Source organism: Thermobia domestica, chromosome 1 (assembly GCF_964235325.1).
Source record: "Thermobia domestica chromosome 1, izTheDome1.hap1.1, whole genome shotgun sequence".
Taxonomy (NCBI): domain Eukaryota; kingdom Metazoa; phylum Arthropoda; class Insecta; order Zygentoma; family Lepismatidae; genus Thermobia; species Thermobia domestica.
In genome coordinates this window covers 140,323,330-140,350,220 of record NC_137454.1, presented here as the reverse complement: position 1 = coordinate 140,350,220, position 26,891 = coordinate 140,323,330, and the positions used below count along the sequence as shown (strand labels likewise).

Here is a 26,891-nt window from a genome sequence, read left to right as displayed (position 1 = left end):
AACAAAATCGTAAATACGCCACTGTGTGTAATATATGTTTGAAATGTAATTTTGAACAAATCGTTTAAAAGAAATGTAAACACATGTGACAATTCATCCGCAATGAGGAAAGAGATTCTAGTTTGGGTAAAAAAAAAAAAAAAGAAGAAGAAAAAAAACATTTGCTTTAGGAAATTGAGTGACGGAGAAACCAATGCAATTAAAGGCTACTGATGCACGGAATGAAGGTTTTCAATTTATAATATACATCTGATCTTTTACTAGGCATGTTTGGACTTTATTGAAAAAAAAAAAAGGAAATAAAAATTAATTACTGCCGTTTCCCCAAGATATCTTCTAACGATAGTCCTCGAAAAATTTGTAACTTCTCGCTTTCGAATAGAAATAATAATAAATAACCATCAGTTGTTCAAACTGAGTAATTATTTGTATTATTATTTTGAAACTATGAAGATAAAATGCATGTAACTTAAATTATATAACAGCAGCTCTCAATCTCGGGTACGTGGAACCTCTATGAAACGCGCCGAACTGAACGAGAGAAAAAAATACTGAATCTTAGCTTACAGTGTAAACAATGTACACATTATATATAAAATATAAAAAACCTTAACAAAAGGTAGAAGATAGAGAATAGAAGAAAGATGTAAAACATTACGTACAAAAGTGTTTAATCAAGTAACTAATTTGTATTCGAAATCTGCAGAATTGAAAAGATGAAGTTCAAGGTAATCAATTTTGTAAGGGAATGAATAATTAGAAACGGTTGGTTGTAATAGTTTATTATCCCTTTCAATACTGAGACTATATGAGACGTAAATCTACACTTTAACATTGAAGTCTATTTAACATTGAAGTCTACATTTAATTGCATATTATATTGCAATTAAAAAACATTCCATAGTAGGGATGCGCACGAGTCGAGTCGAGTCGAGATTTAAGCTTGTCTCAACTCGTCTCAAGAAAATGTCTCGACTCGTGTCGCGCCCCGAAAATATATTTCTGTCTTGACAGTTTCTGTCTCGACTCGACTCGAATTCGAGACGAAACGTCTCGAAATTCGAGTCGAGGCAAAATATACGAGTTAAAATATACGCACACGTCAGCCAGAACATTATGACTTCCTACCTAATTGTCAGTATGTTCACCTTTGGCACGGATAACAACGGCGACGCATCTTGGCATGGGCGCAATGATCTTTGGTAGGTCGCTGGAGAGAGTTGACATCACTTGATCTCGAAAAATTAACTATAAAGTTTATGGGTTCTGTACCTTTCTAAAGTAATAAATGCTGAAATTGGTTTCAAGGCTGTTTCTGAGTGAGTGCTTTCTTCAAAATAATATTAAAAATTATAGAAAGATTTTCAAGAAATTCGAGTCGAACTTGACTCGTGTCTCGACTCGAAAATTCGAGTCTAGAAATACATTTGTCTCGACTCGTCTTTAATTTTATAAAGTGCGTCTCGACTCGTCTTGAATTTTATAAAGTGCGTCTCGACTTGAATTCGAGTCGAGTCGAGTCGAAATTCGAGACATGTCTCGACTCGTACGCATCCCTATTAAATAGAGAAAATACTATAGTACACTGTTGGCATATTTCTGTCGCTAAATTAAATTTGAAGAAAGATACTTTTTTATTATTATTTACTTTACTTCACTGGATTTTTTCTTCTGTAAGCGATAAAAAATCATTAAGCTTTATTTTTCTTTTAGAAGATCGCAGCATAAAGAAGATTCTTTCATTAGTCATTTTGCAACTAACATTTTCATCAAGGATTCATTACTATTAATTAAAGGCATATATACGTAGCTATATTTTCGTCCCTACCCTCATACGTCTCAACAGCAAAAATATTATTGCTTTTCTGTCAGTACTTGCACTAGACCTTTCTGGATATACTTTTTTTTTTCTTGTTTTGAGGAAAAGAGAAATAAGGACATTAGGTAGTAACAGTTGATGGCGAGTATCTAATAATGCTGCCTGCACAAGAGAGAAGCAGCACAATCTCTCTGACGCCCAGTGCTGCCATCTATCTTAATTTGTCTCGTTTCATCAGGTTGACCTTTCATCGAATAAGGTTACAAACGGCTCGAATGGCATGCATTGGTGTGTGTGTGTGTGTATGTGAGTAAGGGGAAAGGGAAGCAAAAGAGGAACCAAATGATAGAGATAGGAAGAGATAGAAAGAGGGAAGGGGGATGGAATACGGAGATATAGAGGGAGTAAGTGTATGTATATATATAGGTGAAAGAGGTAGGGGGAAGAGAAATACAGGAAGAACCATTTGATTTAGGGGATTAGCTTTCTCGTTACTTCGCTAATTCACTTACTATATTCCCCCTTTCTGCCTTCCCCCTCGCTTTCCCCCGAACACTGTCCTCAGCTGCACTAGTATATTCCCCACTGTGTCATAACGATTTAGCAAACAAGGCCCCAAAACAGGTTTTCAAAAAATACGCGTACTCCAGGAGCATTTTCAACGGAACAAAGACATATTAATGTTAAATATATATGTTGTATGTCAAGCTTCACCCTATAAATTATAAAGATATATTTATTTTTAAAATGTAAGTAGGAATACGTAACTTTCTTAGAATTAGTAGTGGATTCTTATTATTTTTTAAATTACATCTATGCAACCTCGCAAAAATACTGAAGATAAAAGTTATAGTGCTTGTAAATTTCATATTATTCTATTTTCTAATATTCAAACACTATATTCTTCGAATACTCAAATAGCTGCTGCCGGAAGCGTGATCCCGCAACTCTTTAAGGCGAAATTATGCGGTGGAGAACGAAGTACACTTGAGGATTGATCTTTTACGATGATCTGTATGTCCACCAAATCTCTCCGATACAAGCTCCGGTCGTAATACAGAGAGCAGGTTAATTAACACAACACGCAGATGCACAATTAGAGTCTTGAAATTTTACAATATATTTTTACAACAGTTTTTTCAGCCTTACAGGATATCGTACATATGTCAATTTTATCATATTTTTGACATAACTTGTTCTAGACAGAGCATATTCTCCAGATTGGTGACTTCAGCATTATGTTGGTCCTAGACTTTTTGCAATAGATGAAACCTATATTATTATTTATAGTTCGAACTGAAGGAACATGGAAGTTTAACGATAATATAAAGTTTGAGCAAAGCAAATTCACTTTAAACTTTTTTTTTTTTTTTTTGAATACCAGATCGGCAAGCTTACACCTTTGCTCTAACGAGTAAATATTGAAATTGTCTATCAGTGTACTATGGTTTTCAAATTAAGGATAAATTCGAGTTACTTTGTATATACATCAAATACCTGAGAAATTTAGATGAACTTTTCTAATTTGTTAACAGTACTTTTGTTGAGAGGTTTTCCAAATTACAACAGCATATTCCAACTTGGAACGTACATATGAGTAATAAATTTTCAAAAGCGTTTCAATATTATTGAAGTCCTTAACACTTCTAATTATGAATCCTAATAGTTTAAAAGTACCATAAGTAACATTTTGATGTGTTTAATGAACTTTAATTTCTTATCAAATATAACACCTGTGTTGTCCTTCATAACTTTGGTGTTGCATAAAACACAAAAACTCGAATATTCGAATGACAGTAATTGTTCGAGCAAATATAGAATAACGAAGTTTCTAAGAAAAGAAAGGAAGAGAAGGAAAAAGAAAACGAATAGCTCTACTAAAGAAGATTGCTCAGGGAAATCAAAGTTGTTACTACAATATTAATTTTCCTGCTTTCGCCAAACCTTGCTTATCCAGTAGGAGAAGCTACTTTTACACAAGTAGTTCCACGGCGTTGAATTTCATTTCCACGTAGTACACACCAACTACTTACAAAATTAACAATGTTGGAATGAAAGCGTATCATGTCGACGTGTCCACGTATAAGCGGTGAATTCTCATATTACCCTGTTCTACTACAGAAAAGGTGACTTATTAATGTCAAAATAATTTCCCCCTTACACAGCAAAAAATGAGGTGTTCAAACAACACAGAATGATTACCACTTTGGCGTGTTCCTTGTGTGTCAATTCAATACCAAGCATATCCCCTTCAGAGCATATCAGAAATACTTCATTACTGACTGTGAGTATTTGCGTCGTTCTTTACTGTTTAGTATGAGCAAAGCTTTGCGAAATATATTTCGCATTTGTGACAAGTAATTAATAACATTCTATGTTTTCTGTAAACAGTCACAATAATATTGTTGTAAACCTGTGAATCATCTGACAACAGTTACACAAATAGCAATGCTACTATCTATTTTCTTCATCTGTTATTCTTGTGTCTTAGCACGTATGAACAGAAGATGGCAGTACTGTTGCCTGTGTAACTGTTGTCAGACGATTTACAGGTTTACAATATTATTGTGACCGATTACAGAAAACATAGAACATTATTCTTTACTTGGCATAAGTGCCAAATATATTTCGCAAAGCTTTGCTCATATTAAACGATAAATACCAATGCAAATTCTGTCAGGTAGTAACGAGTTATTTCTGATATGCTCGGAAGGCGACGTGCTTGGTGTTGAATTAACACACAAGTAACACGCTAAAGTGGTAGTCATTTTGTGTTGTTTCAACACCTCTTTTTTTACAGTGTAGAATATTATAATTGAAGAGTGCGTAAGCGAGTTTCTACCAATCTACTCACTATACATTTGTCTAACTTCATGTTTCAAGATAACGTTTGTACTAAGAAGAATCGGAACGCGCGTTACTCCAGACTTGAGAAATGAGTCTATTGTTTGGGGTATAAATCCGTCAAGAATAAGGGAGTTAAATGTATAAAATCAACCCCGTGTTGGAAGGTTGCATAATAACTAGAACTACAAACTTTTAGATGTTGCACTCTATACAGATAGTGATCAGAAAAATGGAAACACCTGAACGAAATTGCAACTTACCAGATTAATATGGTGTCGGGCCACCTTTCGCCTTCAGAAGAGCTTAGATGCGACGTGGGATGGAGGCAGTGTGCGAATTAGATAATCTATATTGGGGGGATAAAATTAGGCCAAAGGACATAGTCTGAAGGTTCAAATTTCAAAATGAGACAATAAAATGCCTTACCCCCCATATATATATATATATATATATATATATATATATATATATATATATATATGTGTGTGTGTGTGTGTGTGTGTGTGTGTGTGTGTGTGGCATCTGTAATAAATAAGAGATTTATTAATTTAATAAATCTACTGACAATAACTATGCACATATATATTGTCTGACATACACACACCCCACTAAACCTTTCTGAACGTGTTTTAATGTTGTACTCACTCTTGTCCCCGTAGCTCTCTAAGGTTTATTTAGTTAATAATTTGGCTCGAGCGATAGCCATGATCACAAGCATATGTTAATTTTTCCACTCATATTGAAAGCTTCCACTTTGTATTAATACATACAGGTTGCGAAAAGAAACCTACTTCAGTCTTGTGAAAACCACTAAAATTATCAGTTAAACCGGACATTTTTTTTTTTTTTAAGAAAATCTAGATATTAGCCTATCAAATAAGAAATGGATTGTTGCTGGTCTCGATTTCTCACATCAATGTCAAATCGAAGGCCAAATATTTAAAATCTCTCAATTCAAATTTCGAGCTTGTGCTTCTACTTCCCGCTAAAGCTGTGCTCATCACGACTTTTTTTCTCCAAATATCGATTCCGTGATGGGCACGGAAAGTCAACACTTAAAAATTACTTTACTGTTAGGTTGAAGATGAGTTGATTCACTATGGGCTACGTTATTCAAATAAAGTAAAACATTACATTGAAGTTTTTCAGACAACATTAATTGCGTGGACAGCAAACTGTACAGCGAAAAGATGGAAAAATAAAGGGTTAACTTTAAAAAAAAAAAAAACCCGCTCCAGTTGAAATGCTTATACAGACATGGACAATGACACGGAGAACCAGTCGTATTAACAAATGCTGAAACAAATCTTGAATTATTCGCTTATTCACCTAAAAATCACCTTCATTAACATGTCTGCTCACTAGGAGCGTATCCCCCAGCGTGTACGTTAACATACGTGTATACTTACGAGAGAATACCTATATCTCAGATTTTGAGTACAGTTTCAAAAGTTCATTTCCGTAAACTGTAAAAGCAGTGATTACTATGCTAATTATCACAAATTAAATGCAACTTTTGAGTTGCATACACACAACCTACTAGGGAATGAAGACCATGTGCTAACAAAGAGTACACTGGAAAATGAAATAACATGTTATAACAAAAATTAAAATAAGATGATAATCGATGCAAATATAGAGGATGAATATGACATATCCGAACTTCGCCAAGTATGGTAGAAGAAGCTATTTGTTAACTTCTTCTTGGCCAACCGCTAAGAACATTTATAAATCTACATGTGGCTTTGTTATACGCAATTAGTACATTCAAATTCACAAACGATGACGAACTGAAGGGTACGAAGGTACAGTTGCAAGTAACAACCGTAGTCATAATAATATAGTTCTACTAAACAACGTTGAAAATAGTGGGTAATTAGGTGGTAAGTAGAAATGACCAAAACTGAACAGTTTACATCGATCATTTCGAAATACAGCTAGAAGATTAAATTTACAAGAAATAACAAAAATCAGTGAAATTTGGAGTTATACTAAGCATAGTTTGAGGGGGAAAGCGAGCATCCCCGGTGGGGATACTTCAGCTGACTTCTTTGGGGGGGAACAAAATGTGATTGAGGGAGTAAAATCCCCCTCATCCCCCCGGTAATTCGCACCCTGGATGGAGGCATAGAGGTCGTGAATGGTAGCAAGTGGAATTTTACACCATTCCTCGTGCAGGGCATCGGCCAGTTCTGTGAGAGAGGATGGAGGTGGAAATCGTCGCCGGAGTCGTATTCCCAAGACGGACCACAGATGTTCAATTATGTTGAGATCTGGGGATTGGGCGGACCAGGGGAGGTGTTGAACTTCGTCCCGATGTTCCTCAAACCACGCTGCAACAACGCCAGCTGTGTGAATGGGTGCATTATCATCCTGGAAGACGGCGTCATTGTCCGGGAACAACATCCGTACCATAGGATGCAAGTGGTCTCCTAAAATTGCGACATAATCGTTGGCAGTGATTCGTCCGCTAAGTGTGACCACAGGACCCAATGAAAACCATGATATGGCGGCCCACAGCATTACCGAACCGCCGCCATGTTTCACAGTTGGGCGTTGACACTGCAGATCATAAGCTTCTTTGGGCGTTCTCCACACATAAATATGGCCCGTGGTTGGGAATAGGGTGAAGGATGACTCATCCTACTATATCACACGTTTCCAGTCCTCAACGGTCCAAGTTGCATGATCGCGGCAACATTTGCGGCGTGCGAAAGCGTTATGGACCCTTATAAGCGGTTTGGCCCGTGCAACACGACCTCGTAAGTTCATGTCATGTAATTCGCGGCGGACTGTGATTGTCGAAACAGGGTGGGGGAGGTGCTGATTGAGTTCCTCCGTCACTTGCTCTGCAGTGGCACGACGGTTCTGCGTGACAATGCGCTTTAATACCCAGCGTGACATGTCACTCATGATTTTCTTCCGCCCACTGTTCCGCTTCCCCGATGTGGTTTTCCCGTGTGTTGTGTAGGCCGTCATCACCTTCAACACTGTCCCACGCGACACACCTAACACAGTAGCCACTGCCGTCACACTCACTCCACATAACCGCGCACCAACAATTTGCCCTCTTTGAAAATCTGAGAGGTCTCCCACTTTACACTACCTCCGTCTGCTGCAGCCACTGAACACTGCTGTTCCACTGCGCCTGACGTAGTATGAAGACCGACCTAACACACCACCACCAGCAGACCAGCAGTCCGGCGCTGCGGGCGCCACGACACCCTGCCAACCCATACATCTGACGTGTTGCCAACTACAGGTGTTTCCATTTTTCTGATCACCATCTGTATATATATATATATATATACGAGGGTTGGGACAAAAGTCATGGCAACTACTTTTTTCTTGCAGATATGTGAGTGGATCACAAACTTCTGTGTGTCGTGTGCATGTGCAAGGTCTGCAGGCATAGTGTGTATGTAGAACAACAGATGGCTCTGTGATAGCTGGTAGTAGCACAGCGAGGGCTGAGGGCTGTGAAATCAGTCATTTGGTGAGTGTCATGCGAGATAGAAGTAACCCGTGTCGAGCAGCGCGCTTATATCAAAATAGCCGTTTTCCGAGGGAGAAATGTGATGGAATGTCACAGTGAATTAGTGGAAGCCCTTGAGAATAATGCTCTTCCATACCGGACAGTAGCACGGTGGGTAGGAAAGTTTCAGCAAGGACGTGTGTCAACAAGTGATGAGCAACGTTCAGGACGACCTGTCAGTGTGCAGACCGACGTGGCACGTGCCGTCATCGAGCAGCTCCTGGATGAAGACAGACGATGGGCGCTACTGGAGTTGGCGGAGGCAAGTGGCATCGAGAAACGCACCGTCCACAGGATATTGCGTAATGAGTTGCAACTACGCAAAATCGCATCGCGGCGGGTACCGCATGCACTGACGGAAGTTCACAGGTGGATGCGCTATGCAATATGCTCCGACCACTTTGCACGCTGGCAACAGGACGACGATCAATTCTTGTCACGAATAATCGCCATCGAAGAATTTTGGGTCAGGGCATACGAAGCAGAACTGAAACGTCAGTCAGCGGAGTGGCGACATGTTGGATCAAGAAGGAGGCAAAATTCCGTCAGAATCCTCCCCAGTCAAATTGATGGCAGTCGTCGCGTATGACGTCAGGGATGTCATTGTTTGCCACTTTGTTCCACATGGCAGAACAGTGACCGCACAGTACTACAGGGACTTCCTGGTGCGACAGGTACGACGTGGCAGTTCGGGAAAAACGTCCGGATCTTGTGGACAGTGCAATAATCCTGCACGACAATGCAAAACCACATAAAGCAGAGTATGTAGGGCAGCTACTGCAACGTTGGGGATGGGAAGAATTGGAGCACCCGCCGTACTCTCCTGACATTAGTACAGCCCAGACATTAGTACAAACACAGAGGGTTTACAAAAGAAAACCTAAGGAAGTCGTTCATAGTTCATTGCAACAGGGGTCATTAAGATATTTTTGTAAGATACTGACATTTTATTTTCTTAGTGTATATTGCACTAAACGGCAGTACCGTATATGTTGAATTTTTAATGCATATTTTAGTGCATATTTTTTTATATATATTTTTCGTGCATATTTCGGGGTTTGTTTGTGCATGGAAAGCCGGGCTCTAGTTATTAGTCTCCGTACATCTTGGAATCGTCTAACATGAGTTTTACGGGAGGAAGAAAGGACATCATTTGGAGCAAATTTATTAAAGTAACTCAAACTTGATCAGATAAGGAAACGACCATACGAGCTCGTTGCAAAACGCGTAAGAAAGAAATGGTTGGTATAGTTTTTTAAAAAAATATTTTCGAAATTACGTTAAATAAATGCAGGGTATATCAGAAAGAATACATCGACGGAAAACGTCATATCTTCGTAACCACGAATCCGAAACGAAAGAAAAAAACACTACGTGACAAAGTGCAATCTAGAGTTTTAAATGACTACCGCTAGAGTGGGGCGTCCATTTAGAGGTCATCCGACCCCCTACCCTGAATTTTAGATTTTAGGAGCAACAATGTAGATTTAGAAACCTTTTGCTGTGCAAAGTCCAATAGAACAAATTTGAAGTCCTTACACCGAATAAATACGGTTTTTGATAAGTTATAATTCATTCCATGGACCGCAAGGAGCTATAAGCCTATATTGCTCTTTTGTATTTTTTTTAATTTTTTATTTTTAATTTAATTTAATTTAATTATTTTTGGCCAATGATTCCAAAGGTGGCTCTACTTTCGAGTTTTGGGCCTGTTTAAAATTCTGGAAATTGGGCCTAAGCAACTTTCCAGTTTTGATCATCTGTATTTCCTCTGTATTTATACGGTGTAAGACTTTGCTTATCAAAAGGTTTCTAAATCTGCCTTACTACCCAAATATCTTAAATTCAGTGTGGGGGTGACTGCCCTCCTGCCCCCACTGACGCCCCTGTCACGAAACTAGTCCATGCTCTTTCAGGCGGTTTTAGTTTCATTTATTGCGGACTCTTGATTGCAAAGATATATTACGTTTTGAAATAGAATTCATTTGCTGAGCAAAACTGGACCTTGTTGAAAATAATCTTGGATCCATTGTGCTCTGAATACTCCTCAAATATTTCAGCCTCAAATATTACTTTTCTTCAATACAATTATTCACTTTAAAACTACCACCAATATTCTAAAATATTCTAAAGTTAGCACAACATTAGGTGTGCTTGAAACATTACCCTTCGAAAATTCATTATTTTAAAATAATTTTATTAGCATCAGTGTTCCGAAATAGCAATCAAATTTTGCAACTAAAATTTCACCCACCTCCAGGTGATTGTTTGAATAAAAATTATGCACGCGTGTGTACAATTCCAATAACAATAAAGGGTGGCCCAAAAGTAGGTATACAACCTTGCATTGATTAAGTATGACAGTTTATTAAGATAACGAGTTTATTTGTTTCGGTCTATTGCGACTTTAGTGGGTAAGTGAAAATAAATTAAAAACAAATAATAAACTAACCTAAGTTAAACTAGAGTAACAAGTTAATGGTGTAAAATGCCGTAAGTCGATCAGTACGATACTGTATACCTACTTTTGGGCCACCCTGTACAATTATTTGAGGCAAATGCCGCAAAGAATGCTATATTAAATCCAATAGTCCTTCGAAAGTCATTTTGTAAACCACTGGTACTACACAAATAAAATTAGGTAAAAAAAAAAAAAAGTCCGCTATCAGTAATAGCTTACGGAAATAGAAAGTCAGCATTTTGAATCCGATATGAACACTCAAAAGTCGCTTCCAAAACCGCTGGTGCTACAAAAACGAGATTTGACATATTTAGGTGTACTATCACTAGTGAACTAAAAAAATATTAAATTATTTTATTTTTAGAAAATCATCTTGAATCCAAAATGGCCAACAAAAATTCATTTTTAAAAACTATATAAAAGCCATTTTTTTAGTCATATATATAATGAATATACATAATGAATCTGTAAAAGTCTTAACAAATAAGTTATTACATGATTTTGAAATATATATTTAAAATCGTGTTTTAAACTGTTCGAAAGGTTTAAAACATATTTTTTCAAGTGTGTTTTAAAACTTGTTTAAAACATTTTCAACATCTTTTTCATGTTTTAAACACATGTTTTGTTCTTTTTTAAAAAATGTTTTTTTTTTCAAACTTGCTTGCCACCAAAGCTATATGAAATGTGGGCCTACAACTTAACGTAGGACCTGAATCATATGAGTTCACACATGGAATCGAACATGTGGCTCCTGCGCCAATGGAGCGTACGCTAATCATACTGTCACACGCCTTACTTTAGTAATCAGAGATGCAGCCCTATTGAGAAAAATAAGCAAATAACAAACATTGAAATGTCAATGTTATCCATTTTAACAGATTTTTGAGCTTCTGACTTTAATAACATTGTGTTCTGAAACTTGCTTTAAGCAAACTTCTCAATATTTCAATGAATTTTGAGTTTGTATATATGATATATTTAATTTTGGTGTTGTTTGTAAAAACTTGTGCCTTTTTAACGAAAATTTTGCACTTAAAATTTCTCACTCTAATGATAACAACACTAATTTTCGACTGCAGTGTTCGAAAAAAGTATTTGATTTTGTTATAAATTTTGTTTGGCGCTTCCCAATCAACCCAATTGCTTAGAATTGAAGTCGTTTAAGAGTAAGATGAGGGGAAAGGTTAAATTCCCCTTAACTTTGAAATTCTCTCATATACAGGGTTTGTCCGGGAAGTAATAGGACTGATTTTATTCCGCCATGACTGTACTTCGGAGCGTGCGCACACCGACTGGATCCAGTAGAGGATCCAGTAGAGCGGCTGGTCAGTTGTCTCCGAGCTCACGGAGAGTCAGGACAGGCTTTTTCGCGCGACGTGTTTCTGTGAGTGGTGCAAGCCGAAAATGCAGCGTTTGTTAGAGCAGAGGTAAGCGATTAAATTCTGTGTTAAACTCGGTAAATCTGCGACATAGGCGTTTGATATGATCAAGCAGGCTTACCCAGATGATGCTTTAGCAAGAAGTTGTGTGTTTCGGTGGCACAAGGCCTTTTCGGAGGGCCGGGAAGAGGTCGCCGATGAAGACCGTGCTGGAAGACCTTCGACTTCGACAAACACCGACAATGTGACTCGTGTGCGTGAAGTTTTGAACTCAGACCGTCGACTAAGTATTCATTTAATTGCCCAGATGTTAAATTTACCAAAAACTGTGGTTCATGAAATTGTGACGGAGCATTTGAACATGCGCAAGGTGTGCGCGAAGATTGTCCCAAAAGTGCTCACTGACGACCAGAAATTGCGGCGAGTAGAATTGTGCTAAGAAAATTTGAACATGCGTGAAAGTGACCCCCAATTTTTGAATAACGTAATCACAGGTGACGAATCATGGATCTTTGAGTATGATCCCGAGGCAAAGAGGCAATCTTCCGAGTGGCACACGCCGGCGTCTCCTTGCCCAAAAAAGGGAAGAATGAGCAAATCCAAAGTGAAAACGATGCTCATTGTCTTTTTTTACATCAAAGGCATCGTCCACCATGAATTTGTTCCTCCTGGACAAACCGCCAACGCCAAGTTTTACGTGGAAGTGCTCAAGAGACTCAAACGAAGGGTCAATCGGGACGACCAGACATCGGAGTCGACTGGAAGCTGCACCACGACAACGCCCCGGCTCACACCGCCTTTCTTGTGAACAGCTACCTGACCAAGGCCGGCATCCCAACGCTTCCGCAGCCGCCCTACAGCCCAGATGTGCCCCCCGGACTTCTTTTTGTTTCCTCGCTTGAAACGCCCGATGAAAGGCAAGCATTTTGAGACGACAGAGGGGATCCAAGCAGCTTGCACCGCAGCTCTCAAGGCTATTCCGGAGAATGACTTCCGTGACGCCTTCAATGCTTGGAAATCGCGCTGGCAGCGCTGCATCGACACAGAAGGAGCCTATTTTGAAAGTTTTTAAAGAATTGTAAGGATTGGCTCAATATTTTTTTTTTTAAATCGACTCAGTCCTATTACTTTCCGGATCAACCCTGTACATAACATTCTAAGCAATTGTTAAGAAAGTACAGTATTTTCCCACAACTTTCATTAAAAGAATATATCGATTTGTATACAATATAGTAAGTATTTTCTTAAGGGGGAATTCCGTGTTTGGAGTCAAAATTTTCGGTTTTTGAAAAGTATCATTTTCAATATCTACGGTCTTTGAAGTTTCATTGCCGGAAGTTTCATGTTCATACGACATCAGGTTCCCTTCGAGAACTGTAAATTATTGTGTACTTTCGTTGTATTTTCAGGCTTAAATATATGTATTTTCAGTTTTCAGTTTGTTTGAACATCCCATTCTTCTGTAATGATGTAGTAAATATATTTTTGTTTTGTCGTTTCAAAAAGAATACACACTTCATTTTGCTTACTTTTATTTCTGCGTTCTCAGTTCTTTGTTTTCCTTATTAGTCTGTGTTAGTAAACTTAGCGAATAGGAGGTAAATGTAGACTGAATTCCAAATAAATTGATAGCTTACAGGTTTATTATGGGAAAGCAATCAGGGAAAACGTTGGCAATCTTCAGAAGATGAAGAATATAGTGTGGGCAACTTACTTTCATAAATATTCAACTGACCAGAAACCAACGCATATGCTTTGTCCGAAAGGAGAGTTTTCCTGGAGTAGGTATAACAGATCTCAAGCAACTGGAGAAAATTACGAAAATAAGCACTCGTTACCTGCTGCAGTGATGGATGCTATCAAACCTATCTACAGAACTCTTGAGGATCTCCCTTTTCGGAAAAATGTTTGCATAGGAAAACACAGAACCCCAATGAAAGTTGCAATGCGCTGAAATAGCAACGATGTCAAAAAACACATTTGCGAGTTCTAAAATCGTACAAATTGCAGTGTATGATGCTGTTTTGTGTTTTACTAGCGTACGTGACTCAAGAAACGGTGTTCTGGAAAAGATGAGAATTTCAAGCTGTGAATACAGCTCGAAACTACTGCGAGACATGGACAGAAAACGTATACAAAATCTTAGTTGGGAGTCCTGAAGCTTATCAAGGAATTAAGAATAAAGACAAGAACGTGTAGGAAGGGTGAAGAAAACACAGCCGAAGACGAAGAATATGGTTATGATCCTTTCTGAATGTTGTAATGCAATTTATTGCTGAAAATCTATTGTAAATTTTAAATTTTAAATTTCTCCAAATTGCATTTTTGGATATGCATATACCATTTTCTCACAAACTATGAATGATAAAGTAATAAAATTTTGCACAAATCTTACTTACATGTATTTACTGAACTAGAATTATAACGTAGTTCCTTTATTTGTCTCAATTACTTTTTGGTGAAGATTTAAAAAAATCACATCATTAAAATTCTTCAAATTTTTTAAAAATAATTATTGGCTTTGTATGAAAACTAACTAACTAACTAATTCTATGGACTATGGAACCCAGAGGTTCAATGCACAAAAGCTCTCCACTGACTTCTATCCTTAGCTGCATCCTGTTTCTACTTTGTATTCCAATCTCTGCGAGATCCATCTTAATATTGTCCTTCTATCTGCGCCTAAGTATTCCTAATGGTCGTTTTCCGATTGGTCTTCCAGTCAAGACTTTGAAAGCGTTTCTACTTTCTTCCATTCTAGCTACATGACCCGCCCACCTAAGCCTCCTAGACTTGACGACCCTAACAATGTTGTGTAAACCGTATAAATTATGTAGTTCCTCGTTATGAAGTTTCTGCCATTCCCCATTCCCGTTCCTCTTGGGCCCAAATATTCGTCTCAGGAACTAGTTCTCAAATATTTTAGTCTATGTTCTTCCCTCAGAGTAAGCGACCATGTTTTGCAACCATACAGAACAACAGGCATGATTATCGTTTTGTATATTTTAAGCTTCAGATTCCTCGACAGAATTCGCGATGACAAGAGATTTTGAACCGAATAGTAACACGAATTCCCTGCTTTTAGTCGACATTTAATTTCTTCGTGAATATGATTTTCCTCTGTTAATATTGATCCTAGATATTTGAAACTATCCACTTTATCAAATGTATTATTTAATATTTTAACGCATACATAATTTGCTGTATTACGGTCCTGACGCACTTCCATGTATTTAGTTTTCTCTGCATTTGCTTCTAAACCCATGTCCCTGCAAGCATTTAATAAGATCTCTACATTTCTTTCTATTGTTCTCCTATCATCCCCTATTAAATTTACATCATCAGCATATGCCATAACCTGGTGTATACCTTTCAACTCGAGTCCCCGGTTGCTATCTTTGATTTTCCTTATAGCATATTCCAGAACGAAGTTAAATAATAATGGCGACGACGCATCTCCTTGTTTCAGGCCATTTTCCACGTGAAAGCTCGTGGACAAAAATTTTCCTACCCAGACTTTACTTTGGGATTCATTTAAACATATCTTAATTAATCCAATTAGCTTTCTCGGTATTCCAAGTTCTGTAAGAACGTTGTATAATGTTTCTCTCCTAACCGAGTCGTACGCCTTTCTAAAATCAATAAAGAGTTGATTTACCGGGGTATTGTGTTTCCACTTTTTTCGAGTATTTGGCGAATGGTAAATATTTGGTCGACAGTTGATCGATTTTGTCTAAATCTGCACTGATAATCTCCAATAATTTCATCTGCGTATAGGGTCAATCTTGCTAACAGAATATTTGAAAGGATTTTATAGGATGTTGACAGAAGAGAAATGCCTCGATAATTATTACAGTCAGTTTTGTCGCCTTTCTTGTGAATTGGAACAATGATTGATTCTTTCCACTCTTGTGGTAATTCTTCCTTGTTCCAGATAAGAAGAATGAGTTTGTGTATCTTGTTTCACAATTTTTTACCTCCAGCTAAAATTAACTCAGCGGGAATTTCATCTACACCCGGAGATTTGTGTTTCTTTAATTTCTTTATAGCGGTTTCTACTTCTATTCGGTTGGGTTCTGGAATATACGGTTCTGCGGTGTGTATCTCCTTTTCTCCACGCACACTAGTTTTTGGTTGCGTGTTAAGCAAATCATCAAAGAAATCTTTGCATTTATTTAAGATGCTATCCGTGTTTTTGTTTTTACTATTATCTTCAAGTTCCTTAATTTTAGCTTTCCGAAAATCGTGTTTCTTTGTTCTAAAAGTTTTGGAAGTTTCCCCGACTGATATCTGCGAAATTTTGTGTAGTTATATCATTCGGATTTTGTAGCCAGCGTAATTTTACCTGTTTTCTCTTCTCTGTTAGTTTGATGCATTCCTGGTCGAACCATGGTTTGTTCCTACGTATTTCTTGCGTGTCCCAATTTTACTTTTGCTGAAATTTTAATGCTATCTCTAATTTCAACCCAGGTATCCTCAACACTAGTGCACTTCGAATCTTCTAAAGCCGAGAATCTATTCGAAACTTCAATCTGGTATTCCTCTCTTACCTGGCTCTGTTCTAATTTTTTTAAATTGAATCTCTCAGTTTTCGGACAATGAATATTACCTTTATTCAACGATAATCTCTCTCGTATTATCGCTGCTACCAGGTAGTGACCAGTGTCACAATCAGCCCCTCTAAACGACCGGACATCAATTATGCTAGATTGCCTTCTTCTATCTACTAAAATGTGATCAATTTGATTATGTGTTTTTCCGTCTGGTGATGTCCAAGTGTATTTATGAACGTCGCGATGTGGGAATTTTGTACTCTTCACGATAAGGTTTTAGGATGTTGCATAGTTAACGAGTCTAACGCCGTTGTCATTACTTTCCTTATACAGACTTTCCTTCCCTATCGGTTTGAAAATATTATCTCGTCCTACCTTCGCATTGAAATCCCCTAATAGAATTTTCATATGGTATCGCGGGAGTTGGTCAAATATCCGTTCCACTTCTTCGTAAAAACTGTCTTTTTATATCGTCATCCTTATCTTCAGTTGGGGCATGTACATTTAAAACAATAATATCGCTCCACCGTTCCTTAAGAGTAATAAAAGAAAGTCTGTCAGTAACAAATTCAACCCGTTTAATTGCTGGTAATATTCGTTTGTGAACGAAAAACCCTGTTCCTAACTGGTGATTTTTATTTCCTTCCCCGTAAAAGAACGTAAAATTTCCGGAATTCACAGATCCATTTCCTTCCCACCTAACTTCCTGAACTCCTACTAGGTCCATCCTATATTTCTCTCACTCACTCGTTACGAATTTTAACGCGCCTGCCCTATAAAGACTTCTAATATTCCATGTTCCAAATCTCATGCCCATTTTCTTTTACTGAGGTCGTGCCAAGTTATCAGTCCTTGTCCGAGGCTTTTGTGAATATTTCTGAACAAGTGCTTTTTTTTACATGATGAGGTTGTTAGCCTTACCCAAATCCCCAAGCTGGAGGACCACTCCTAGTCGGCTGTCCGCGACTACTTATTCAGTATATTCGCAGCTAACCTCTATATCTAGAGGCCTTCTGCTCGATCCACAACCTGAGGACGCGCCATGCCGTGGTGACAGGAACCCACACTACACGGCTTTGTACTAAACCTAGAAAAATAATCCTAGTTCGGTACCATTGCTAGCTATTGTAGGGTGCGTGGTATAAAAATTAAACAAATCCCTTCAGTAGTTTCTAAGAAAAAGGTACAAACACTTTCAGAGCTGTGGTACAAATTTGAGCCTATACCATATGCGTAAAAAGCAAGATAGAGGGACAAAAGTTAACATAGAGATGCTGAACTTCTATACACCCCACAAACCAAAAAATAAACTTCTGCAAGCAATAGCAAAGCGTGGGTTGGCAAATTTCTCGTAAGCAGTCAAAACACGGACACCTTCCCCCCTTAAGAGTTTTTCAATCACTCCCACTGATGAAGGGAAAAATCGAACGCATTTAGAAGGCAAATCCGTACACCCTGCTACAGGTAGATGGCTTTCCTGTTGCTGTTCCTGTCACACCAGGAGGATTGCAATCCTAGAAAAACCTTGTTGTGGTGCAGATTTTTTTGGCAGTGTAGTGTCCGTACACAGTCAGGTAATGTTTATCAAAGCACATATCCATAATTTTTCTGTATTCTGCACGTGCCGACGGAGGACATACATAATATCCGTCGTTTTGGGTGGTGGACAAACATCGTGCCCGTGGGTTTCCCGGGGTTCTCTCGTTTCCTCCCACTTTCTTCATTCCGCCATCTTATTCATTTCTCATCATCACCGCATCCTTTAGACCAACCGGCATAACCGTGGGACGTAAAATTTAAAGATTTCCTTTCATTTTTCCGTCTATTTGCAGTCGTACAGATTGGTTCTGCGTAAGCAATAAACCTATACGTAAAATGGTACAGAAACGTCTTGTGTAATACAGAATCCTGTTAAATTTCGCTTCTTCAGATTTTCTATACTAAAAATCAGATATTTCCCTCTTTCAGTGTGCTTGGAGCTGAAATCAGTCAAAAATAGAGTTGAGTTTACTCCCCCGATTTAAAGAAAAAAAAAAGTGTTATAATGACGACAAATATTATTAGATTTTGAATCAACATATTTTATAGAATGTATTTTCTTTGAGACTTCTCAGTCATTTTCACTGCTTGGGGTCGAAATTGGTCAAGAACGAGGGAGAGAATTCACTTTGCCGATTTAAAAGAAATATGTCCCACTATAAATTTTGTACATTTAAAAAAAATCATGAAAAACGTGTTTTGTGAGAGACTTGAGACTTATTTGTTTTGAGTTGTAGTTAATAATATGTAATGGGATACATTCAGACGACCATCTTTTAAAAAATGATATAAAGATAACTTCTCAAAAGCTATCAGATTTTCATGAGAAACGGCGTAATCTTTCGATGAGGCCTTCCAATGAAGCTTATTGTTTGGGGTTAAAATTAATTAGAAACAAATTTAACTTTATCTTTTATGTTAACTTTATTAGATTTTCAGCAATTATCACTTGAACTTACTTTGAGGTTTTCCAAAAAATCTTACTGCTCGTAGTTAGCGTATTAAGAGGGTAACCAAACACACTATTTTCCTCGGACATATCTTTTTTCTTCCTAAAAACTTGTCCGAGCGTCTTTTTAAAATATAACTTCGTAGGTTTTTGGAAGAAAATAAAGAACAAGTTTTTTTTATTACCCGTAATTTCCTAAATGAGCTTATGCATGTGTCGGTCCCCGGCGGGAGCTCATGTGGTTCGGATTCCACGTTAATCAGTAGGTTCACTTCTCATATAGCTTCACTGCTGAACGGGACGTAAAACTCAAAATCAATCAATCAAGCATGTGCCAACATAATCATCCGTATGTTTTAACAACTAAAAGTCTTCAAGTAAGTACTGCTAATGACGTCATATGACTTCACTTGTTTTATATTTCAGTTCCGCATTGTTTGCATTTAGGGATGCGCACGAGACAAGATTTGAGGCTGTCTCGTCTCGAAAATGTGCTGTAAAAGTGATGTCTCGACTCGAAAAATGTATTCTTCTCTATTGGAAGAGCTGTGTCTCGACTCGAAATTTGTCAGGAAAATTCTGTCTCGACTCGTCTCGTGCGCATCCCTATTTGCATTGAGTTCAGTGTTGCAAGTTGAACGATAAATCTCACGTCATAACGATGTTTCTCGTGGAGTGGAATAATATAATGAACCATTATCCCTAAAGACAGTTGATTCCTTAACTATCTTCTTCAAGAAACGCAGAATTTGTCTTAATACCATTATCCAACATTGTTAGAAAATTAGACGAATCGAAGAATAGCCTTGGTTATCAGCAGAAGCGGCTGGATTATCCAAGGAAGAAGAGTAAAGTAGTAATTTTGTTTTGTGCACGTATAAATTTATTCATTGACGTAGTATTCGTAGTGTTAGTGGTGTGTCAAGATACTAAATATTTACAAAAATCCTTTTTTCCGCATTGTTTCAAATACGAATACTTGAAATGAGGAATTATTTTTTTAGTTGCATGAAATTTGATAATTTTGTATATCAGGCAGTGGCAAGAGATGAATTCGCTCCAATTTTAAAAACATGTTTCAGGGTAACTTTCGTTTGAAAGAATCCTATTTCCATGAAATATGACGTGCATTTTCTTAAGAACTTAAGAGCTACGCTCTACTACAGAAAAGCAATGAGAGGAATACTTTCTAATTAAAAGAAAGAAGAAAAGCTTTCAGTTGCTTAGAGAGTACAGGGCATCATTAGTTATACTTCGTAAATGAATGATATTTTTCTTGTCATTTTACTCTATCGAAGAAGACCTGATGACAGTTTTTCAGGTTAGGAGCACAAATGCTTCATGCTTTAACTCTGAAACAAGTATTAATGTAGGGATCTTGAAAGTAAAAGTAAGATTTCCTTTTTCTTCCTCTAGTTCGAATAGCTTATCAGCATTTGCAGTTTCTTTTGGCTGTATGCGGTGTTGTGGTGTCCTGTTGAAACCAAACACTGTGCAGTCCCTGTTCTTCAATTTGTTGTATTATAATGTCAGGAATCATCTATCCGCATGTTAAAAGAAATAAAGTCCAATGACATTTAGGGCATGGAGACCGCAGCACACTGTCACTTTTGGGGGATGTCTCAGGGTCAGGTGTGGATTTTAGTTTCCCTAAAATTGTGAGTTCTGTTTGCTGACGTGACCGTAGAAGTAAAAATGGGCCTCGTCACTCGTGGCCGTGATCGCATTAAAATGATCTACTTCTTTTGAAAGGTTCATGCTACTATTTGCGTACTCCACACGTTGATTATGGCCTCTAAGTAACAACTGTTGCACACTACCTGAATAATATAACAAAACAAGTGTAAATCTTACGTTGAAAATTTGACAAAGAGAAACATTCGTTTAAGAAACATTCAACTGTTGTGCTCGTCGTGTCATCGTTTTTGGAGTCTCTGCCACACACTCTCCCTAACGTGGATGATGTTTTCTTTGGTACGAGCTGATCGTGGCCTTCCAAAACAGAGAGCGTAGATGGTTGTCTCATACTGGGCAAAGTGATCCGTTAAAGCATTAATTACTTTTATCATGCATAGATTAATTACGATATCTTCAGGTTGAATTCAGATAACACTGTTCAACAAATTTTGATCGAAAGTATGTAAATTCTTTGAAATTGCGATTTTTACATTCATTTAAGCATAACATGAAAGGAAGTGATAATAGAAGAATTTTCTTAGCTCAGGTTGAGAAAAAACGCCCTTGTACAACAGTGGCTGTATATATACAAATGTATTAATATTTATAGAACATTTAAGCAAAATCCTTGTAAAAACCTATTTCACTTTTTTTTTATCTATTTCACTGTGATGTGATACACTGGGGAGTTAAGAAGTACCCTAACCTATAGCTTTCTATACCCTTGTACTTCCTTTTTCAAAATTGCTCAAATACCAGTTTCACAGCGATACAGAAAATAAAGTAACCGTAGTCAAGTTAAACATTAACAATTCCGTATTAAAAGTCAGTATTAACATCAAAACATGAAAAATATGTACAAATACCTTTTTGTGCAAGAACTACACTGCAATGTAGACAAAAGTTTCAAGTGATCCCTTGTACAGGATTATGTTTATTTTATTTTGAGCGTCTTCGCTTGGCTTGCCTTTTGTAGGTTACATCTGGAGCATCCCTTGCAATAGTCCAGCCGTAGTCGGCCAATATGTTAGAATTCCACTTTCCCTCATATCTCTTCTCCATGGCTGCAATATCTTGATGGAAACGCTCACCATGTTCGTCACTTACTGCTCTACAATCTTCGGTAAAGAAGTCTAGATGTGAATGAAGAAAGTGGAGTTTCAGAGACATATTGCAACCAAGATTTTCGTAGCACAATAACAACTTTGCTACCAGTTGTTTGTAATTTGTTGCTAGGTGTCTTCCCAAGAACTGTGAACAAACACTGTTCAAGCTTTCCCACGCAGCTTTCTCCTCACCTTGGAGAATTTTGTCGAACTTGTGATCTTTGAATAGTTGCCTAATCTGTGGCCCTATGGAAACACCCTCTTTAACTTTGGCATCACTTAATCGAGGGAATTGTCCTCTTAGGTACTTATAGGCCTCATCCTCTTGGTTCATGCTCTTAACAAAACTTTTCATAAGACCTAATTTAATATGTAGAGGGAGAAGCAAAATTCGGTTACGATCTACCAGTGGTTCATGCTACACATTTTTCACTCCCGGCTGAAGAGTTTCTCTGGTACTCCAATCACTTTTGCGGTAATGAGATCCACGATCTCTACTGTCCCATTCACATATAAAGCAACAATACTTTGTATACCCTAACTGCATACCTAGCAACAGTGCTATTACTTTAAGGTCACCACAAATGAGCCACTGAAAATCGTAATATTTAATGGCTTGAAGCAAACGTTTCAAGTTTTCATAAGATTCCTTCATATGAACTGCGTAACCTACAGGAATTGAAGGAAGTTCATTTCCAATATGTAAAAGCACTACCTTTAAACTCACCTTGGACGAATCTATAAAGAGCCTCCACTCCGTAGGTTCGTAATTAATTTTAAGTGCCCTCATGAGACCATTTACATCTGTACATGCCACAAATGTGTCTTCCATAGTAAAAAAATGAAGTGAACATCTTCTCCCTATTCCGATACACTGAAATATTTACTTTTTCCTGCAATAAATTCCATTGCTTTAAGCGTGACACTAAAATTTCGGCTTTGCTTTTCGAGAGGTCCAAGTTTCTGATTAGACCACTTAGTTCCTCTTGAGTAAGTCTATGTGGCTCACATGGAGGTTCTTCTACAACAAACGTAGGGTCCTTCGAAGTACTTGATTCAGGAGCTTCAACTTCTTGATCATCATCAGAAAAAAGATCGTATTCTTTAGGTGGGTCAGGAACAGGTAGTCCTTCTGCATGTGGAACAGGGCGCATTGCAGAAGGAATGTTAGGATAGATCAAGGCCCGCTTCTTCTTCGTGGAAATTCCCTTCTTGACGGAAGGAACCACAAAAAAATAACAGTCTCTGATGTGGTCGCTTGGCTCCCTCCAAATCATGGGCACTGCAAAAGGCATTGAGCGCCCCTTCCCATTAATCCAATTTCTTAGATTGCTGGCACAAGTGTTACACACAATGTGGGGTGCCCAAGATTTATCTTGGTCTCGAATTTTACAACCAAAGTAATATTGATAGGCTTTTCATATTAGTGGTTATAGTCTGCTTTTGTGAGGAAAATGTCACTTCCCCACACACGTACGTAGCAGAAGCTATCCGCACTGTTTACAAAATTTCGCGGCATGTTTGTTTATTGAAATCCTCAAAATGTCACTTGAAATAGTTCCGACAACCATTTAAAAATATACATTCGAAATACCAGTATTTTTGCGTACTTGTAGTTGTATTTTTATGTCCTGCACTACACAAACGTCACACCCAAAACGCTGATAACTGCACTAAACCTGTCTTTTCTAACAATAGCAGAACACTACTGAGATAAGGAACACAATGAAACCAAGCGTTCATATAGTTTCTCCAGTGTTGCCGGATCGGTGTAACATTTTACCCCAAACGAAGCGAATATATTTATTTTTAAAGCGTTATTATTAGACATGCCTGTAAAACAAAAAGTAGAGCTAATATTCGAAAATAACTTTCAAATTCGTGATCAGCACCACAAAATCAATAAGAATTAGCTGATTTTGTTCAATTTACATTTTCGTTGTTGAACAGTGTAATCGATCTGTATTTTCAATGAAGATCGTAACAACATCTGCACGTTGTTTTAACGTGTAGCGGTTTGTCCTAAATTTTTCTCTCCTCTAATGCACACGTACAATGAAAAAACAACTTTAACATCCCAATAAAATATGAACGCTCGTTAACACAAGGAAGTTAGATTTGTCTAACACTATATAAATTGAAAATATATATTTGTTCTGGAAAGCTTGTTTGAGTTGAATTTCTGTGTTTTACATCCTTTCGCAACACCAAGGTTATGAAGGGTGTGGGCTCTGAACCTACCCACCTACTATTAACGTGGGCTCTGAACCACGCCTCAGACTTGAACCCGGTGCAATTGGTAGGTGCTCAAACTATCATTCAACTTAGCACGGGTGGGCGGGTGGGAAATACTTAATAGTTAATTCAATGTCTATGTCGTAATCGTGATTTAAGGAACGTTTTGACCATGTCATTCGACCCAATTAAACTATTTGGAGATTTTTGAATGGTAAGAAATGTTCTAGTCTACCAAATTTATCTCTAGGATCGTTACAAAAAGGTGTAAACCTCACAGCATCTGCACCATGGTACTGGTGGGCCAATTTAAAATATTTATAGATTTAGGATCGTTCAGCATCTTTCAATATGTCAACCTGAGTTGTTACTCCTTTAAAACCTGAGTGGAATGTAGCCTAATTTTTGGTAGAGCGAATTTGAGCGAATCCAGATTGGTGGCATTAGCTTAAGGCACATCCTGAATTACTTTATCTTGCTAATGTTTTTAAGAACGCACCTATAATGTGCTTTCAACATAAAGCTTGGGGTTTCTCCACCACTGTTTTGAGACGGCAAAACAGAACCGTAAAATTAAATAAAAGAGACTTATTATCACAAGAGATGACATGTATTCTGTTTAGAATTTAGTGTGTGAAGTGTGTGTTTGTGTAGCGAAATATAAGTTACGTAAATTTAGGTGGGTGATCAATTCTCAATGTATAAGTAGGAAAGTTTAACTGGTTCATACCTGCAACTTGATGACTTCTGACCTCCAATTTACGAAAGATCTACTCTGTGTAATGCTGCAGTCTTTGGAGTATTTCGGCACCAAATACAGCTTATTAATAGTCAGCGACGCGATTGTTAAGTTATTCTTGGAGTTCCACTATCTTGCTTATTGTTCGACAATAACTGTTATCGCTGTTCAGTATCCGGACGCTGTTCAGTATCGCTGTTGACTGTCAACGAATTCCTCACGTCTCACTCCTTCACTGACTCGACCAAAAAGACTGGATTATTTATACAACCAAAGATGCGTGCATTACAGCAGATGGCTTTCAAAATTCGGGTCAAAACCATACACGTGCATATGAGATTTTTCTGAAGAAACTTGCGTTAACCAATTCTTCTTAAAATGGAGCGTCATAACTTACATAACTTACATAACGCTGTCCGATGCAATGTGTTGCTGTGAAACATGAAATTACAAAAATGCTTACAATCACATAGACAATTTATATAACTTACATTCGCAGACTATGTTTTCAAACATTAACCATACCATAACCAAAACAAATAATCTTTGAAAATTATTACAATTTAAGATTAAAATGAACAATGTTTTAAGTTAATAAAATGAATTATTAAGATCCCTTAACAATATTAACGTTTAGAGTGTACGTCGTTCCGCACCATACTATCTCGCTTTGGATTATAGAACCACGCCATTGGCTGCAGCTAAGATGGGAAACTTAGGTGTAAAGAAATTTTAAGCTAGAACTAAAGGAATGAAACAATAAAACTTGAAAGTAGGAGAATCAGAAATGTAAATAAATTTAGAAAAGAACCACGATTCACTTCAATATCTTAGATTACCTAGGCAAAATTTGCTGTATTCAAAAGCCTGACTTTGTGATTAGTGGGAGATCGTACTATGATCTCAATATGATTGATTGAACTGCAAAGAAAAAATGATGATATCTTTTAAGCTCAGACTCAAAATTTGAATCGAGTTGATGTTAGTTTTAGCGTCCCTTTCAGCAGCGAGGCTATATGAGACGTGGACCTACTGATTAACGTGGAATCCGAACCACATGAGCTCCCACCGGGAATCGAACCCGGGTCTCCCACACCAAAGGCACGTACGCTAACTGCGTACCCACGAGGGAGCTCTCAAAAATTTGAATATAGTTCATTTTGAACATACTGCAATTGAATATACTGTACGTGTACACATCGTTTTCTTAAAGGGGCAGACTACTAAAACTGATAGAAAAAGCTAACCATTTTTCTTTTGCCCGTAAGTGAAAAGAGATAATGAAATGCAACTTAGCACAATAATAGATAATGTTATTCTACACCCGAAAATACGAATTAAAAGAACTTTCAGTGTTGCCATCCATAAAAATTATAGTGTGGCCAGAATATGAATTAGCCAAAAATCTAGGTTAAGGCATCTACTAGAAAAATGAACTCAACGGTAATTGATGACTTATTATGTTGTCTTGGCTTCTTGTTAACTACTTTTTAAATAATATACTATTCGTATTTATTTTGTAATAAACAGAAAATCACCTTTTCACTAGATTTTACCGATACTTTTTTCTAAAATAATAATAATAATGATAAATGAATTCATAAAATATTAGTTTTCAAACTTTTTTAAAATGCGAGAGTTACTGTAACGATACTAAATCATCATTTAAAACAAAGTTCAAACAAATACTACAATAATGCCTCTTTGTCCTCCTTCTCCATTCCATGAACCGCCAGAAGAAAAAGTAATAGAAAGAATTATTGCTGAAATTTCAAGTAAAATGGCAGCACCTGCAAGGGTGACTTATAGAGCGCTTAAATTTATGATTTTTGATTTGTGTACGTAGAACAGAAACAATCTTAATATTAAAATTGGAAATTACCACCTCAGAACTTCCAAGAGACGTAAGAAAATATATTTACAAAAACTCCGTTGATAATAACTTTCACGAAACATGTGTTTTCTTCCAATTGTACGAGAGAAAGAACAAAAGAAGGTCTTAAGTTAATGTGCTATTCTATATATAAACTTGAGTAATTTGCAGTAAAA

The 26,891-nt window shown here is 37.4% G+C and overlaps 1 protein-coding gene across 1 annotated transcript; it reads left to right on the top strand.

Moving 5' to 3' along the window:
- Positions 1–8,244: 8,244 nt before the first annotated feature.
- Positions 8,245–8,790, top strand: LOC145665213 (histone-lysine N-methyltransferase SETMAR-like). The gene has a single exon (XM_081732515.1). It carries the CDS (start codon positions 8,245–8,247, stop codon positions 8,788–8,790), a length of 546 nt encoding a protein of 181 aa, XP_081588641.1.
- The last annotated feature ends 18,101 nt before the right edge of the window (positions 8,791–26,891 follow it).

Excerpts from the sequence above, each read along its gene's own strand:
- LOC145665213 (XM_081732515.1), top strand. The coding sequence starts at position 8,245 with ATGGAATGTCACAGTGAATTAGTGGAAGCCCTTGAGAATAATGCTCTT.